The following is a 17868-nucleotide window of genomic DNA, read 5'->3' as shown; positions in this document are numbered from 1 at the left end:
GGTAGCAGATCTCTAATTCAAATCTATGTCCCTTAATTCAAAATTTATCATTCTTCCATTGTATCATGTAGATAGTGTAAGAGTAACATCTCCAATTATATATCTTGGATTGTATCTACAATATAGCAAAAACAAAATGGATGGGGAATTAGATACTTGAGAACATCTGATTTGCTATATTCTCATAAATTCTTTTACTCTGCAGTTGTGGTTTCCAGTTTTATCTTTCCTATTTAATTCTGCACTGATCAATATTAAGGGGAGGAGAGCATATGTTTTTGGGACAAAATATAATGGCTTTAAAATGCTAGCCTCCACTGTTTTCTCCTAAATAAGAGACTAGGCTTTATAACTGGTATTTACGCAAGGCTTTATGGCCTTTCACATACATTACATAATCTAGAGTTTGTATCTTACTCAGGTATTTGTTAATTCAAGATGTAATTCAATTTACATCAAACATGTAAACAATTACATGTTTAATATTTTCTTAATCTGCATTGATTTGAATGGAAAACTTTATTCTTATTCATTTTCAATGTTTCTAAAATGTCCTCTTTTCACATTTTTAAGATACCAGTGTTGAACAGATAAATGCACTAATATTTGTTTAAATAATGGTAAAAATAACCCTACAAAGAAAACAGGTGACAATTTCTCTTACTTGGGGAGGCAGGGGGGGTGGGAGGGGGAGGAGGAGGAGATGCTGCATGAGAAAGGGGAGAGAAAAATATAAATGCACTAATATTTGTTTAAACAGTGGTAAAAATGACCCCACAAAGAAAACAGGTGACAAAGAATTTCCCTTACATGGAGGATAGGAGAAAAGGAAGAGGAAAAAATCAAAGGAAAACAGTAAAAAGAACCTAGGGAATTGGCTCTATAAATGAGACAAATGAAGTGAAAATATTCCGGCTTCATCAAAAGCGAGATTATTTCACTCTTTGTCACTGGATCCGAAGTCAGGAATTTTGTTCTTATATTTGAAAGGGGAATTTTTTTTTTCTGAAAACGAGGAACAGAGATTGCTCAATTGTTTAAAAAAATTATCTATCTATATGCTTATAAAAGAATTTCCCTTTGGAAAAAAAAAAGCTGATTTGGAATCCAAGAACAAATAAACAAAAATAAAATATTTCCTTTCCCTCAGCTTCTCTTCAATGCAATATAATCTTTTAAAAAATGTATATGGGGGAGGGGAAAATGCAGAGATTCCAAATTAACTCAAATTTTAAGTTTCTAATATTTTTATTTCCCTATAAAGCCTATTTTTCAAATCTAATATTTGGTAAAGCTAAAAGTCTTGGTATTTTATCCTAATTTCTCCACATAGTACATATTTTAGTTACCACTTAATTACCTCTATTTTTCCTGGTGCAGTTAACAGAACACTTGCAACCAAAGATCCTGCAGAAGCTCCAGCAAAGGCCTTTACAACTTTTAATAATTGCTTGCCATGTTTACAAAGTGCAGATGCTGCCCCCAAGTGGTATATTCCCAGAAATCCACAAGCTGCAAAGGATAGGTTGATATGCTTCATTCTTGCTGTGAAATAAGACATTGAAGTCAGGAAAAAAAAAAAAATTTCCCAAGACGCTGTGTTTTACCCTCAATATTTAAATTATCTTTGTTATTTATTATATTAGTTGTTATATTTGTTTAGTAGATTATCATCACCTAATCCCTTCCTTTTTAAAAGAAAAAAACTTTTACTACCTCAGATACAATATTTGGACTTTTTCTGAATTTTAGAAGAAATGGAACATTTTTACTAAAAATCGAGTAGTGTTAAAATGAACAGTGATTATACCTAGTTACAAGTGGGATCCATATTCCCTTTACACATGCAACACTGAACCTAGATATATATTATCTTTGGTTTCTTTTTCCCTAATTCATCATTAGAATTCAAATTAAAATGCTGCCACAATTACCCAACAATTTGGTGAGCCTCATATATTTTAAAATAAAAACAAAGATCATACAACCTTCGCTCAAAAAAAAGTTCAAATTTAACTTTTTTTTCATATTTAGTATCAACATTTCACTGACAAAATTATTCCCTTAAGAGATTTAAGTTGAAGTCGTTACTAGACAGAATCTAAGCCTATTGTTAAAGACTAAATGAATTTGTTCCCCACACCTAGAAATTCTCATGCCTTAAGAAAGTATATTTGGAATAGGTCACTTAAAATACCTCTCCAGCCTTCTTGTACAGAACTTTTGCTCTTGATATAGAGCCTCTTCCCTCTCCTTCCCCTCCCCCCCCCATAAGCCTTCCCTTCTTTTTTTTTTCCTTTTTTCCCTTCCCTTTTTTTTCCCATAAGCCTTCCCTTCTTTTCTTAGGAAAATGAATGAGTCCCACGAATGGGGCAGGGAAGCAGTACAATTGAGCTAATGTGGCCCCTCAGAGCTCCATTTCCTGCGAGATCTAACAGAGGCCCGTATTCATTGCCCTGAAGAGGAAAATGCATTCCCCAAAGAGCTTCCACAGAAAGAATCTTTAAAAATTCGAGTTATTTTTCTTATGATGGATCTCACTTCATAACACAGCAACCCATCATCAATTTCGAATTTAAAAAAAAGTGTTTGTTGTGGTGGAAGGATGGAGGTTTCAACCCCGGAAAAACTGCTTTTATATTGACTAAGAGTCCTTTTCCCAGAACTCAATTTGGCGGGCTTTTATTTTGTAAAGGGTGAATGAAGAGGGGAGTGCCGGCTGAAGGTCAAGTTCAGTCTTCAGATGCTCTACCGTGAGGGACTCGGGACTCGGTCCCAACCATGAGGGCGGTAGGGGGAGGCAAATGATATAAACAGGTGCAATCCTTGGACGAGCCTCCGGCCGAAGTCTAAGGAGGGTCCCACACGGCAGGATTGGGGTTGAGGGAGGTTCTAAAGAAAGGAAACTTCTAACTTGATCCCTATTTCACCTCCCTCCCCTTTTCTTCTCCCTTTTCTCCGTCATACCAATTCTGGCCTGGGGTACATCCATGTTGAATTATTTCCCCCCTTGACACACATAAAGTGGATCCGCCCGGTCACTCAACTCCCGCCCTCTTAGTCGCGCCGCCACCTCCGGGCGGGCTCCGGGGACGCGCTGGGTTCCCCGCCGGGGACGTTCTTTTTCCGGAACTCGAAGGGCGTAATGCCGGGGGAGGGGCGAACCCGGGTAGAAGAAAGGAGTGGAGTAGAGAGAAAGGATTAGAAGATCCGGGAAGGAGTAACAGCTCCCCCACTCCCAAAGACATCAAGCCCCGCCCCTTAATATGGCGTCTTATTCACGTCATCGTGCCGAGGCGGACTTCGCGCAAGGTTTCTGTGTACATCGAAAACAAACCCTTAAAAAGTGAAATTAACCTGAGAGAGGGGGTTACGGAGAAGTAGAGGATAAGAGAGGATGAAGTGAAAGAGAAGCTTTGCGCAGGCGCGGGTGCCACCCTCCTAAAAGTTGGAGCGCGCACCACTGCTACGCATGCGTAAACGAAAACAAACCCTTAAAAAGTGAAATTAACCTGAGAGAGGGGGTTACGGAGAAGTAGAGGATAAGAGAGGATGACGTGAAAGAGAAGCTTTGCGCATGCGCGGGTGCCACCCTCCTTAAAGTTGGAGCGCGCACCACTGATACGCATGCGTAAACGAAAACAAACCCTTAAAAAGTGAAATTAACCTGAGAGAGGGGGTTACGGAGAAGTAGAGGATAAGAGAGGATGAAGTGAAAGAGAAGCGTTGCGCAGGCGCGGGTGCCACCCTCCTAAAAGTTGGAGCGCGCACCACTGCTACGCATGCGTAAAATTCGCCCCACCCCCACCCCCCCATGTGGTACCCGTGTTTCAGGTACTGACAGTATTTTTTTTTTTTTCTAATTCATGTGAATGTTTGATAACCCAGACTTTCAGTACATCTCACCTTGCAGTGCTCTCTCTGTTATCCCTTTAATCTCTTAGTCTGTAGACTCGTAAAACAAACCTGCCGGCTTGTATATATGTACCTTAGTGTGTGTACTGTGTGTGTGTCAGGTACTGGTGATTCCAGGAAGGATTCGGACTTTTAACTGTCTTATGCTCTTTTCCATCCTTCCTCACACTACTTTCTCTGTCTGCACTGCTTCCTCTCCTCTCCTCACCCCCTCTTATCCTATGGAAATTAGGGCTTCTTGCATTTCTGCAGCGGCTCTTCCACCCACCCACTGTGCCAGCCGGAATAGGCAAGAGCGGGGAGGAGGGGAGGAAGCACGAAGCGCGAGCATCTTTTTGTGTCACGACTCTAATTTTCAGGGATCAGATGCTCATTGATTCCTCCCCGCCTCTTCCAAGACCTTCTTCAAGGTCGCAGTCATAGAAGCAGCCCATGAGATGGGATGATGCTCTTTGTTCCCAACAAGATCGTCTAAAGTGTTCACATATTTGCCTCTCCACTTCTACTCCTCAGCTTTAGGATATCTTAATTCTCTATATTGACGTTAAAAAGCAAAGCAAAAAGGAGAAAAGGGAGGGCGGGGGAAAAAAAAAAGTACCTGCAAGCATAATTGACCTAGTTTTGTGATTTTTTTTTTTTAACATCCTTTATTGTGACGCAAATCTAGGTATTTTGAGACCATGATTTCAGGAAATAATACAGACATTGTGACGTTTTCTAGGCTTTGCTAACTCCCAACTGTTCCAGGAGCTGGAATTCACAACGTTATTTACTCATCCTCTATCTTCATCCCCCTTTTCTTTTTACCATTTAGTGTTTTTGTATTGTTTGTAGGTTTGTTTCTGTTTTTCTTTTTTTTGTCTGTGACTCAGCCTCTCCGTTGATGTCTCTAGGCTTAAGATTGTTGTTGGTATGCTTGAAGGCTTAGCCAATCACGATTTTTTGTTTTTCAGTTCAAATATAGTCCTGTTAATGAGTTGCTGTTGATCCTTGAGATGTCCTAGAGCCTATCTTGGCACTCAATAGGGCTTATGAGCCTGTTATGGAACAGTAAATCCACTCTTCAAAACGTAATGCTTTACTCAATAAAGTTTACTGTCTTATGCTTAAACTATTAGTTAATCTATAAATGCTAATGACAATAACTATCCTCTAGATTCCAAATGGTAATGTCTAAATGGCTCAGTAGAAAAGGAAATAATAAAATGCCATCCTTCCTCAACTGAGAAACTTTGGAACCTAATTATCACTACTAAAAGACTCAGAGAATAGGGAAATATAGGTCTAGAGCTCCAGGTTTAGTGGAAATAATATTAGGATCTAGTCTTGACAATGCAATCTTGCTAATCACATTTCCTTTGGAAAATTCAATTTGACCTGTTAAGGCCAGGGATTTCTCTTCTGTCAAAGTAGGGGATTAAATTATACCTCTAACAAATTTTCTATTTCTTACAGGGTTTGATTCAGGATTGCTGGACCTTCTGTCTCTTTTTCAAAAAACTTTCCTTTAACTTATTCTATAACCTCAATTTGAAGCTGTTGAATAGTATTGAAAATTTAAGCAATCCAAATTAAAAACTGCCTTGGGATCTAGGAATGGCAAAATAAAACAGTCTTGGAGGGAGTGATAGCAGTAACAGCTGTTGTTGCACTCCTAGATTTTTAGCAGGTTTGCCCAGACACCAGATGGAAACCTTGATTTCTAGACTGTCTGGACAAATACCAGACATATGGCAACCTTAATTTAACCATGAAAGAAATTATCTAAAATGAGCCTACATTTGACATTCTGACATTTTACCCATTAGATTCTAAATCCTCAAGTAAATTTTTCCAAATTTAGATCATTGTGTGAAGCCCTTCTTTCCAGATTTTCCCCTCACATTTTATTTCTAGCTCATTAATTAAACAAAAAAATCATAGAATAACTTTGAACCATCTACATTAGGTCCAGATAAGATACAAGTGACTCCCATGAACTATGTGTGTAAAAAGCTTGAAAGGCCACTTAAGAAATGTTATCATTCCCATTGTACAGATGAGGAAACAATTTCAACAAAGTGATTCAGACAATATCAGAGGAGGGATCTCCTACTATTAGTGTGTTGCTATTAATGTCTTTTTGCAGTTTGCCTTCATTTTAAGATCTTAGGTATTATGCCATTTGTCATGTATATACATTTAATCTTCTCTTGGCCATGGTGCTATTAAGAATATAGTAGTTCCATATTTATATCTCTTGAGTTTACTAGCTTTAATTATTTCCTTACCTGGAATCATTATTGGTAAAAAAATTTTTTCGAATTTTTTTGAAGTTCATTGAAACATAATCAGTTTTGTTCCATCTATTGATTTTAACTCTATACAACTATCAAATAAGTTTATGGATTTCATTATCCTATATATGCATATATATATACATATGAATTATTTAGAATGAAGAGTTTAATCTACTGATGGTTATAAATATTAAATTTATATTTTCTTCCACTAATTATATGCCCATGTACAAACATTTATGTCACATGTGTGCATATATTTAAGCAATCAACCAATAAGCCTTTATTAATGTATTAGTTTGCTATGTAAGGAGGATACAAGTACAAGAGTGAAATAGCTTCTGTCACCAATAAATTTAGATTATATTAGAGCAGATTTTTAACTGAGGCCTATACATTTAAAAAAAATTGATAGCTATTTCAATATAATTAGTTTCCTTTACAATTCAATATAGTTTACTTTATTCATCTCATAACATTACAATATCCTACGAAGGGAACTAGAAGCCTAGAAGCTTCATCAGAATGCCAAAGGGGAACAATGTCCCAAAAACATTAAGAAGCCCTGTACTAGGAACATAGTTTACTTTCAGATAAATAACATATATAGAAAATAAATGGACAGTGATGAAGGATGGACTAGAAGAATAAGGGAAGAACTGAAAAAAAATTTCTTGAAGGAGGTGACAATTCAACTGAATCTTCAAGTTGCTAGAGATTGTGAGGATGGAGAGAATTCTAGTTATAAGATAAAACCTATGAAAGGTATGGGGTCAACTTACAACATTATGTATGGGGGAATAGCATGTACAACTAGGCTAGAATATAGAGTAATAGATAATCAACCAAAAAAAGAACTTTGAATGCCAAACAGGAGAGTTTATACTATGCGGTGATTAAGTATATGAAGTACTTAAAGGCAAGGAGCTATATCAAATTGGATTGTCTGCATCCATTTTGAACTCAATATATATATTGAGTTCACCTTTCCTTGGCCAAAGAATTAGAAGCAGGAAAGCTGCAGGTAGAGGGGTTCCAGTTATGTTTAGGTGTCCTGACTTTAGAGAAATAAGAAGCCAGGCAATCAAGAAAGAGGTTTGGACTCCAATGCAAATAAGAGACATAAGATAATTGAATTAAATGAAAAGAATTAGATTGATTAAAAGTAAATTATTAAATTAAAATTAAAAGAATTAATTAATTAAGAGAATTAATTAAAATTAAAAGAATTATTTAATTAAAATTAAAAGAAAATACATTGAGTATAAAGCCACAGAGAGTGATACCTGAAATTTAGCAACTAATTTATTATTTTTTTTAATTGAAGCTTTTTATTTTCAAAACATATGCAAGGATAATTTTTCACCATTGACTCTTGCAAAACCTTGTATTCCAATTTCCTCCCCTTCCCCCCACCTCCTCTCTTAGAAGGCAAATAATCCAATATATGTTAAACATGGCAAAAATATATGTAAATCCAACATAGACATACATATTTATACAATTATCTCGCTACACAAGGCAGATCAAAAAAGAAAAAAAATCGGAAAGAAAATAAAATGCAAGCAAACAACAGCAAAAGAAGTGAAAATGCTATGTTGTGATCCACTCAGTTCCCACAGTCGCCTCTCTAAGTGTAGATGGTTCTCATCATCACAAGATTATTGGAACTGGACTAAATCGTCTCATTGTTGAGAAAAGCCAAGTCCATCAGAATTGATCATCATATAATCTTAGCAATTAATAGTTCTACAAAATGATATCCATTAATGTTTTCCCCCAAATTTATTCTTCTTTCCAACTTTCCTATTTTCTGCCAAATTTACCTATATCCTGTTCACTCTGTTTTCTGCCCTAGGTGAATCACTTACTTTCTATCACCCTATATATTTAAACAATTGTTATAGTTTTATATTATCTCTATTTTTTAAATGGAAATCGATATATTTATTAAGTATTGTGCTTTGTGAACTAGAAATTTATTAATTTCCTAATTTTAAGTTGGATACAGAAAATAAAAAAGAATAGTGAAAATAAAATTTTCAAATTTTAGAACATTTAGATGTAATTCATAGGGAGATCAAGCTGAAGAATATATTCAGTAGATATTCTGTGAATTATGCTGTGTCATTCAAACACCAGGTATGCTTATGTTAGGAGACTTTCTCTTGAAATATGTTCATAAGACATATTGAAGTTGAGAAATGAGAGGCTTTCACAAAAAATTATGACTGCAAGGTAATTAAAGGAAATATTTGGATTAGAATGTAACAGTTTATCCGGGAGTAGGCAGAAACTAGGGGTCTTATATATATAAAACAAAAAAGATAGCTTACCAATGGGTTGATCAGAAAGTAGGTTCCCTCAACTAAACAGTGAAACCACTAGAAACATAACTTGGGAGCAAGATTGAGGTCACAAAAGGCAGCAAAGGAGTGTTATCAATAGATTAAATTCATTGTTTATGAAGATGAAGAGACTAAGAGTTCCAAGATTCTGTTCAGTATGTATCAATTAGCATAGTCTAATCAAAGAATCAGAATTGTCTGCTATAAATATTGAATAAAATATGAGTGATGAATGCACTTTAAAATTTATGCAGAATTGTATGAAGTTTAAATGATCAGAATCAAGAAACAAATAAAAACTTGTAGAGGGAAGTCTGTTCCAAAGTCTGAAAATACTAAGAATGAATGATCATCATCCTTAAAACACCACAATTTGATGCAAGAATATTACCATCAAGGAAATCAAGGAAACAAGTACTATTATAAATTTAGAGTAAATGTGTGTAAATATGTCAACTATGTCCTAAGAAGAGAATATTTGTTTTGTTTGAAGAAAGCAGATGGCCAAATAAATAAATAAATAAATAAGGGAATGTTGCGAAATAAGCAAAAGATATGAGTCCCTTGTTTCATATTTTGAGTGAAAGCAATATGACAGAGTCTTGGTGAAAGATTTTGGTGTTCATAGAATATTAGGGAATTTGAAATAGAAAATAAACAGAAGTTTTCTAATCAGATGCAAATATTTGTATGTGACAACTTTCAGATAAAGAAGAAATGGTGGGGAAAGGAGGCCTAAAAAATGAAATAAATTATCAGCTCGAAACAAAGGAAAAACACAGAAACACTAGCTGGACAATGCTGAAAATAGCTTGTTTCCCAGAAAGCACAGAGAATCCTGGGGAAAAAAGTTGCACCAAAGATAGCCAATACTGAAAACAGAAACTTGTATCTAAGACTGCGGGGGCACTTGGGAAGGGGAGAATAGAGGATAAATATAGAGAAAGGACATTTCTTGCCTGTGATTTTAGTTGTAGAATTTGCTAGGGTAAAAAAATTAAAAAATAAAAATAAAAAAGACAAACCATAGAATTTTGAAACACTGGTAGTGAACTCATAATATTACTTAATTTATGAACATGTGTAGAAAGATTAATAGATCACAATAGAAATTAGGAATATTCACCCTATAAACTGACTAAATTTATTATTATGTAGATTTAATTTATTACTGAATTATACAAAATGTTTTTATATTTTTGATATATAATTTTATTATTAGTATTATAATATTTTAATTTTTATTTCAATATTATAAATATATTTTTCTCATGTCAGATGTTGCTTTGCAAGATATTTGCTTTATATTTTAATTCGATATATCCCAAACTTTTCATATAATAATTTTTTTGACAATGGGAAGAAATATATCTTTTTCAAATATTGCTGAACTTTGAAGAAACAGGGAAACATGAAGAGTAACAATTTTAAGTTATTTGTGAAAATTTTGTCATAGTTTTTAAGAGGCTGAAAGAATTAATAGAAATAACTTGAAGGCAAACAAAAAACTTGAGAAAACAAAAAAAAAGATGGAATGATTTTCTTGATGAAATAATTTTGGCTTTTATCTTTCAATGAAAAAAAAGAATTCTTGAGAACAGACTTTACTAGATATCTTGAGTAAACTAAATTGTGCAATTGATTTCATTAGTCATCTGCAGTAATAATAGTGGTAGTTTGAAATGAGTGACCATAGTTCTCTTAGCTAAAACATATAATTTTTTTTTAAATTTTAATTATGTTTATTTAACACCTAAATACAAACTAGAAAAAAAAAATTGTCATGTTCACAGCAGAACAGACGAGAGAATTAAAAATATGAAATAATACATTTCCATTTCAAGAAAGCTTATAAATTGTGTTCATACCCAACCATCTTTTCTTTGCTTCCTTATAAGTTTTCTTTTGTTCTGTGCTGTGCACTTTTTACTTTTCTTCCTCTCCTTCCATCTGTAGCAAGTATGCTACAATTAATTCTTAAAATTTCCACACACAAAAAAGTGAACACAGCATGTGTTGATTTACATTCAATCTCCATAGTTCTTTTTTTGGATGCAGATGGTATTTTCTATCCAAGTTTATTGAGATTGCCTTGGATCGTTGAAGTACTGAGAAGAACCAAGTCTTTTATAGTTGATCACTATACATTCTTGCTATTATTGTGTACAATGTATTCCTGGTTCTACTTGTTTTGCTCAGCATCAGTTCTGACCCAGATGAGCAAATGCAGTGCTGTACACCAAATTTCTGAAAGCTGCCCACTCCTTTATTGCTCCATTGATGCCAATTGTATGTTGGCTCAACTTGCTCTCCAAGTTGGCAACAAATTTCCCTCTCAGAGAAGCACTCTAATCTGGTAACACTGATTCTTCTAATAGTCTTTTTGCCTTGGGGACAACAATTTTTGTTGAATGTGAATATACAGCTTGGAAAAGATAAATCTATGATCAGTCCAGCACTCTGCACCACACATTGCCTTGGTCACTTTCACATCCTGTCTTTCTCTTTTTACAATCATATAGTTTATTAAATGCTAAGGTTTGCTGTGAGGGTACAGCTTCAAAGTTTTATTGCACTTAGGGAAATGGAATACAATGTTGATGATGAGAAGATCATGAGATGCACAAGTTTTCAGTATATGACCATTGTTCTGGCTGTTTCCAATTCCATTCTTCCCTGGACTCCCTGCCATGTCTGGTAGTCTGAGCCTACTCTAGTATTAAAATTGCTCAGAATCATAAACTTGTCCTTTTTGGGGGGGCACATTGATGATAAGGCTCTCCAGTTTTTCTCTAACCTCATCAGTATTTGTCCTGGTGGGAGCATAGACACTGATGATGGTGGCATAGCATTTTCCTGAAATGCATTGTCATGATTCTGCCATTCACTACTTTTGGATGACAAGGAAGCTTGTTTCCTAGATTAGTTTTGATTGCAAAGCCTATACCAGCTTCAGGTGTTTGCTTTCACTGTGGCCACTCCAGAAAAAAATGTGTATCTAGTTCCTATTTCAATAAGGAGGACTTCATTTGCCAACCTTGTTTCACTCATTGCTGCTATTTGGCTGTAATACCAGTTGAGTTTTCTTACAAGAGCTGTTCTTTCAGGTCTACTAGATTTTGTCTTGTCTATAAGTATAGACACATTCCTTGTACCAATAGTGAGAAGAATCAGCTTTTCAGAAGCTTCTGTACATTTTTAGTGTCTCTATCATAGAGTAGGACCCTGCCTGCTGAGTAATTGGATCAGAGTTGGGTAAGCAGACAATTTTTAGGGCACCTTTTCTAGCCTCTTCCTGGAGAGAAGCAGTGTGATCCTTAAAAGGGGCTGCTGAATCCCACTGTTGCTTCCAGTGACAATCAAGGTTGCCTGTGTGCAGGGTTGTAACTATATCTCTCAGTCTATCAGCACTTGCTGCTTTGTCACTCATCTGTTGCTATAAGACTTTGAGATCATTTGGGAATGGAAAAATGGCATGTGATAATCTTTTGATCCATGCATAAATTGGAAAGTAAGTGCATGAAGTTGTCAACCTCACATTCTCTTACTCCAAAGGTGCTAGTCTTTCTTACATACTCCCTACACCCTTGGTTTCTTTTAACTTTGCTGGCTTTCCCTTTCCAAATTCTAGTTTAAATATGTGTGTATGATACACACATATGTATGTATGTATGTACATATATAGAGATATCTATAATCATAAACTCTTATACATTCATATATATCTAATAGTAAAGTTACTACTTTTGCTTTCTCTGTTTTTCTGTAGGTGAATAGAACCACCCTTCATAAGACCAAGTCTTTCCATACTTTTCTAAATCCACCAACCCATCACTTCTGATAGCACAGTAATATTCCAATCTTATACTATCTAGTTTTTTTAAATAGTCTAAAACAATATAGATTAATATGGCTGGCAAATAATGTAGTGTCCTTATTTTTTCTCTTTTGATTAAATCTGTTTTAGTGGGCGGGACCAAGATGGTAGAGAGTATTTCTCTATCTGAGCTCCTAGGGTTCCTCACATCAAAACCAGATCAAGCATCTGAACTGATTTGGGATTTGTGACTTACAGAACCCACAAATATTTGGAGTACAACAAATTTCCATAAGAAGATTCTTTCAAAGAACTTCAGAAAAGGTCTGTTCAATAGTGCAGAAGGAAGAGGCTGCTGAGCCAGACAGCAGGACAGGGAGCTGGGGCAGGGAACTAGGGTGGGGAACCAGGACTTTACTGCATCTATGCACTGGAGAATCTACTGCAATACTCTTAGGCAGTAGCCTAAGAAAAAATGGACATTCAATGAAACAGGTGAATTTCATTTATTTCTTATGAAAAGACCAGAGCTGAACAGAAAATTTGATCTTCAAATATGGAACTCAAGAGAAGCATAAAAAGGTAAAAAGGAAAGAAAAAAATATTTTTTTGAAAAATTAAAAAGTTTATATCCCTTATGGGAAGATTTGTTTAACTCTTGAGATCTGTATCTATGTAATGAATATACTTAGATGGTGCAGGTATAATTTGATTTTTTTGTAATGATATAAAAAAAGAAACTAGACAAGGAAAGGAGATTCTACTGGAAGAAGAAGAAAATGGAGTTAAAATGGGGTAAATTACATCTCATGAGGAGGCAAAAAAGACCTTTTGAAATTGAGAGAAGGAGGAGAGGGGAATGAGCATTGGGTGAATCTTAATCTCATTAGATTTGGCTCAAAAGAGAGAATATCAGAAACATTTAGTTTCTCAGAGAAGCTTGTCTCACCCCATAGGAAAGGAAAAGGGGAAGCTAATAGAAGGGAGAACAAAAATGGAAGGGAAAAGATATAAGAAAGGGAGAGGGGCTGAAAAAGGGGAGAGTTATTTGAGGGAAAGGGGAGTCAGTAACAAAATACTGGGGAAGAGGAAAATGGGAAAAGGTAAGAGAAAAGTATAAATGGGGGAAACAAGCTGGCAGGAAATACAGTTAGTAATTTTATCTGTGAATGGAATGGGATGAACTCTCCCTTAAAATAGAAGCAAATAGCAGACTGGATTAAAAGACAGAATCCTACAATATATTGTTTACAAGAAGCATATTTAAAGCAGAGTGATACATTTAGAGTAAAAGTAAAAGGATGGAGTAGAATCTTTTATGCTTCAGCTGAAAAAAGCAGGGGTAGCAACCCTGATCTCACATCTAGCAAAAGCAAAAATACATCTAATTAAAAGAGATAAAATTTTCCATACAAATCAGATCTAATCAATTGGAAAAATATGTTCATGGGTAGGCTAAGCGAATATAATAAAAATGACAATATTACTTAAATTAATCTACTTGTTCAGTGCCATACCAATCAAATTCCCAAGAAATTATTTTACAGATCCAGAAAAAATAAGTTCATCTGGAAGAATAAAAGGTCAAGAATTTCAAGGGAATTAATGAAAAAAATGCAAATGAAGGTGGCCTAGCTATGTCAGATCTAAAACTATGTTATAAAGCAGCAGTGGTCATCAAAACTATTTGGCACTGGCTAAGGAATAGAGTAGCCAATCAGTGGAATAAGTTAGGTACACAGGACAAAATAGCCAATGAGTATAAGTAATCTAGCATTTGAAAAACCCAAAGACCCCAGATTCTGGGATAAGAACTCACTATTTGACAAAACGGGGAAATTTGGAAACTAGTATGGCAGAAACGAGACATTGATCCACACCTAACACCATATATCAAGATAAGATCAAAATGGGTTCATGATTTAGACATAAAGGGTGATATTATAAGCAAGTTAGAAGAATAAAAGATACTTTACCTCTCAGATTTGGGGAGAAAGAATTTATGACTAAAGAAGAATTGTGGCTAAACACAAAAATATGTAATTTTGGTTATATTATGTTAAAGTTTTTGTACAAACAAAACTAATGCACATAAGAGTAGAAGGGAAGCAATAAACTGGGAAAACATTTTATAGTCAAGGGTTCTGATAAAGGCCTCATTTCTAAAATATGTAGAGAATTCACTCAAATTTATAAGAATTCAAGCCATTCTCCACTGGATAATTGGTCAAAGTGTTATTTCTTGGTCTCATAACTTTGCTGGCTTTTCCTTTCCCAATTCTAGTTTTCAAGGAGTCATTTTTTTCTTTAATATTTTGGATCTCCTTTTCTGTTTGGTTGATTTTTTTTCAAAATCTTGTTTTTCTTATATTATCTTTTCTTCTTTTCTCTTTTCTCTTTTTAGTTTTTCCTCAATCTTTCTCATTTGATTTTTAAAGTCTTTTTTTAGTTTTTCTATGAATTTTTTTGGGGGCCATGTGTCCATTTATTATTACTCTTTGATGTAGAAGAGGCCTTTTCTTCTTCAGTATTCTCTGAAGGTGAACCTAATCCTACCTCTTTTCATAGTTAATTTTCCATGATTGGGTTCTTAATCCTTTGCTTTTTTTTTTTTTTTTTTTAAATTTATAGCAAATTGTTGTAATCACCTCTAATACTCACCTGTAGTACTGGGATACTGGGATATGGAGGATGGTACCTCTAGCTTCAGATCTTCCTTCAGTTCTCTCCTCTTAATTGGAACTGAAACCAAGAACTCCACCCTCTCGCAGGTGTCCACAGCCAGCAGCCTAGTCTCCCTGTCCCACTGCTTCTGCAGTCATCATGTGTGTGTTGCTTCCTTCTCATGCAGGGCTGTCGTTTCTGTTCCCTCAGTTTTCCCCCAACTCTGACTCCCTATAGTGTCTGGAAGATGAAAATTCCTCTGGCTGGAGCTAAGGCTACTACTCCCTAACCCAGCAAGGCCCAGGACTTGATGTTTGTTGGATTAGGGAAATTCGCGGGGACCAAACCTCTGTCCTAATAGCTTTCTTTAGATATGTTTTGGTTGTCTCCAGAGGACCACTGTTCTGCTCCCTCTTGCTTGTTTTTATCACTCAACCTTCTCCTTAAGGTGTTATTTTGTCTTGTTTGTGAGAGAAACTTGGAGAGCTTGATATTTTCTGACCTATTCTGTCATCTTCCCAGAATTCTTTCCTCTAAAATATTGTAAATCATAATTTTTATGTTTGTGTTTATTCTTAATAAATTGTTTAGCGAGTCAGTATACTACTTAATCTCAGGAGATTGCGGACTTTGATTTGTAGAGAAATATGAGCAATTATTTATGGGGGAAAAGTTTCTCTGGCTTATTAAATGCAAATTGTGGTTATACTTATTGATTGACTGATTGTTAGAAATCACAGTCCTTCCTTGACTTACACACTGGTTATAATTTATGTCTGTGACCAAAAATATTAATCACCTATTAACTATTTTTGAGTGATGAGCCTCTCTATATTTTACTAGGTTGGTCTTCAAATATTACACCTGTAGGCTATTGCCAATTCTATTCTCAACGCTTTTTCAATTTGGCAGAACCTGCCAGAACTAAATGCCCACTGGCATAGTCTTTGAAGGCCCAGGATTTTCATTTTACTATCTAATAAGTCATTTTGTTGTACCATCTGTTTGAAAAATATGAATTCATATACCCATATACTGAAATCGTTTTTATTAAAGTCAAACAATTTCACTTTTTATGTCAAAAGTGAGAAAGCCTTGTTATTCTATAAATCACTTCTCTTTGAACTTCCCTGATATTTTTGATTGGCAAAACCTTATTGAAGACAATCAAGTGGGTCTTTTCACCTGAAAGATCAGATATAAAATCCACAATTCAAAGCAAACACTTTTAAATTGTCTCATACAAATGAAAAATAGGAATTTTGTTTGGAAAAACAAAAAATGTAAGTTTTATGGTATTTTTGTTATGTTTTAAAAAAAATTTCATTTGGTATATCTGTTTATATGTAAATACATTTATATATCTTCCTAATATAAAAATAAACCAAAATCTTAAGAGGTCTGTGACTCACATATAAACAAATAATATTTTGGGTAGTAGAAAGTATTTTGATTATTGAGTTTTGACAAAAACAAATTTAAAAAACTAAACCCCAAGAAGCAATAATTCACAAAGTATGAAAATATCACTTCATGAATTTTGCAGTTTACTGATGATCATACTTAATTGTATCATTTATAAATTTAAAATTATAGATATTATTAATATAATAGTATTATTATATTGGGTTGAGACTTGGACTGTGATTGTAAATATGTTTACAGATAGTTGGATGAAAAATTTGTGGCTCACAGAATATTTCCCACAATTTCAGTTTGAGAAATGATACATAAGATGGCAGAGAGGATGGAGTCCTTGAAATAAGATGTTGCTGTTTTGCATTTCATTTTAAATTCTTATTACTGTTTTATTTTTACTGATATTTTTACTGATATACTGATAACCTAGGGAAATTTCCTGAAACCCTTAGATCAAATATAAATTTTAGTGTCTATTTTTAGATTTGTGTTTTTCCAGTCCCTGCTAACATATTCCTGGATTTCTTTTGACAGTTTAGCAAGTCATTTATTCCTTAAAATAAGACGACTAACTTTGTTTCAGGATTCAAGAGGTCTCACTGGCTTATTTTTTTTATTTTAGCACTAGTAATTAGATTTCTTTACTGAGGATAGCTGAATAATTTAAATATTTTAGTGAATCTTAACATTATTTGTTGAAACATCTTTGAAGAATAGTAAAAGTTTATATGTGTGTCTTTATTGTATACATAAATATAAATGTAGTAGGTAACTGAAAACACTGTCCTTGGGCAGATATAATATTCTCTTGTTCATCTTACTTGATGCCTGGAAACTTAAGAGTCTGTGACCATTTTAAAGACAGGTGGGTTTGTTGTTGTTGTTGTTGTCATTTTGGAGGTGAAAATGGAGCAAAGTGCTTGAAAAAATTATAATAGAGCCCTTGGGAGGGAGTAGGCAAGTAAAGCGGAGAGACAATGGAAGACTTCCTAAAAGCAAAGATAACAATGAGCTTGGATTGTTGATAGATTTCCATTGGGCAAAGAATTAAGTAACTAATGGCGGGGATTGAGGAAGGAATGGGGAGGTAGACTTGGTGAACAGGGTACTGGAGTTATTTCCCTCAGAAGCAGTTGCATTAGTGGTCTCAAACTTTTCTTATCCATATTGAACCATTTCCTGAGGCAGATCCAGGGAAGCATTTCCCAATGCAGGAAGAGACAGGGGCTGGGCTGAATAATTGGAATAGAGCCATCCAAGAAAAAATCTAATTTTTGTTTTGTAGTTGTGTGTATAAATACACAAATGCACACATATATATGTATGTATATATTTTTCTATACACACATATGTATATGATTGCTCTCTCTATATATATGTTTATATAATGCTTTAAAGTTTGCAAAGCACATTACAAATATTTCAT

General features: G+C 34.7%; 1 protein-coding gene across 4 annotated transcripts in view; it reads right to left on the bottom strand.

The window, feature by feature from the left end:
• Positions 1-17868, bottom strand: part of PNPLA4 (patatin like phospholipase domain containing 4) — a 114124-nt gene that overhangs the window by 42078 nt on the left and 54178 nt on the right. Inside the window, exons 1-2 of one of the 4 annotated variants that reach the window (XM_031959022.1) lie at positions 3907-4518; positions 1361-1545 (exon numbers count right to left, since the gene is read on the bottom strand). In XM_031959022.1, the coding sequence (XP_031814882.1) occupies positions 1361-1540 (180 nt within the window). In that variant the 5' untranslated portion in view covers positions 1541-1545; positions 3907-4518. The other 3 variants (XM_031959024.1, XM_031959021.1, XM_031959023.1) reach the window with 3 other exon arrangements.

Source organism: Sarcophilus harrisii, chromosome 3, assembly GCF_902635505.1.
Source record: "Sarcophilus harrisii chromosome 3, mSarHar1.11, whole genome shotgun sequence".
NCBI lineage: Eukaryota > Metazoa > Chordata > Mammalia > Dasyuromorphia > Dasyuridae > Sarcophilus > Sarcophilus harrisii.
This window is presented reverse-complemented; position numbering and strand designations above follow the sequence as displayed.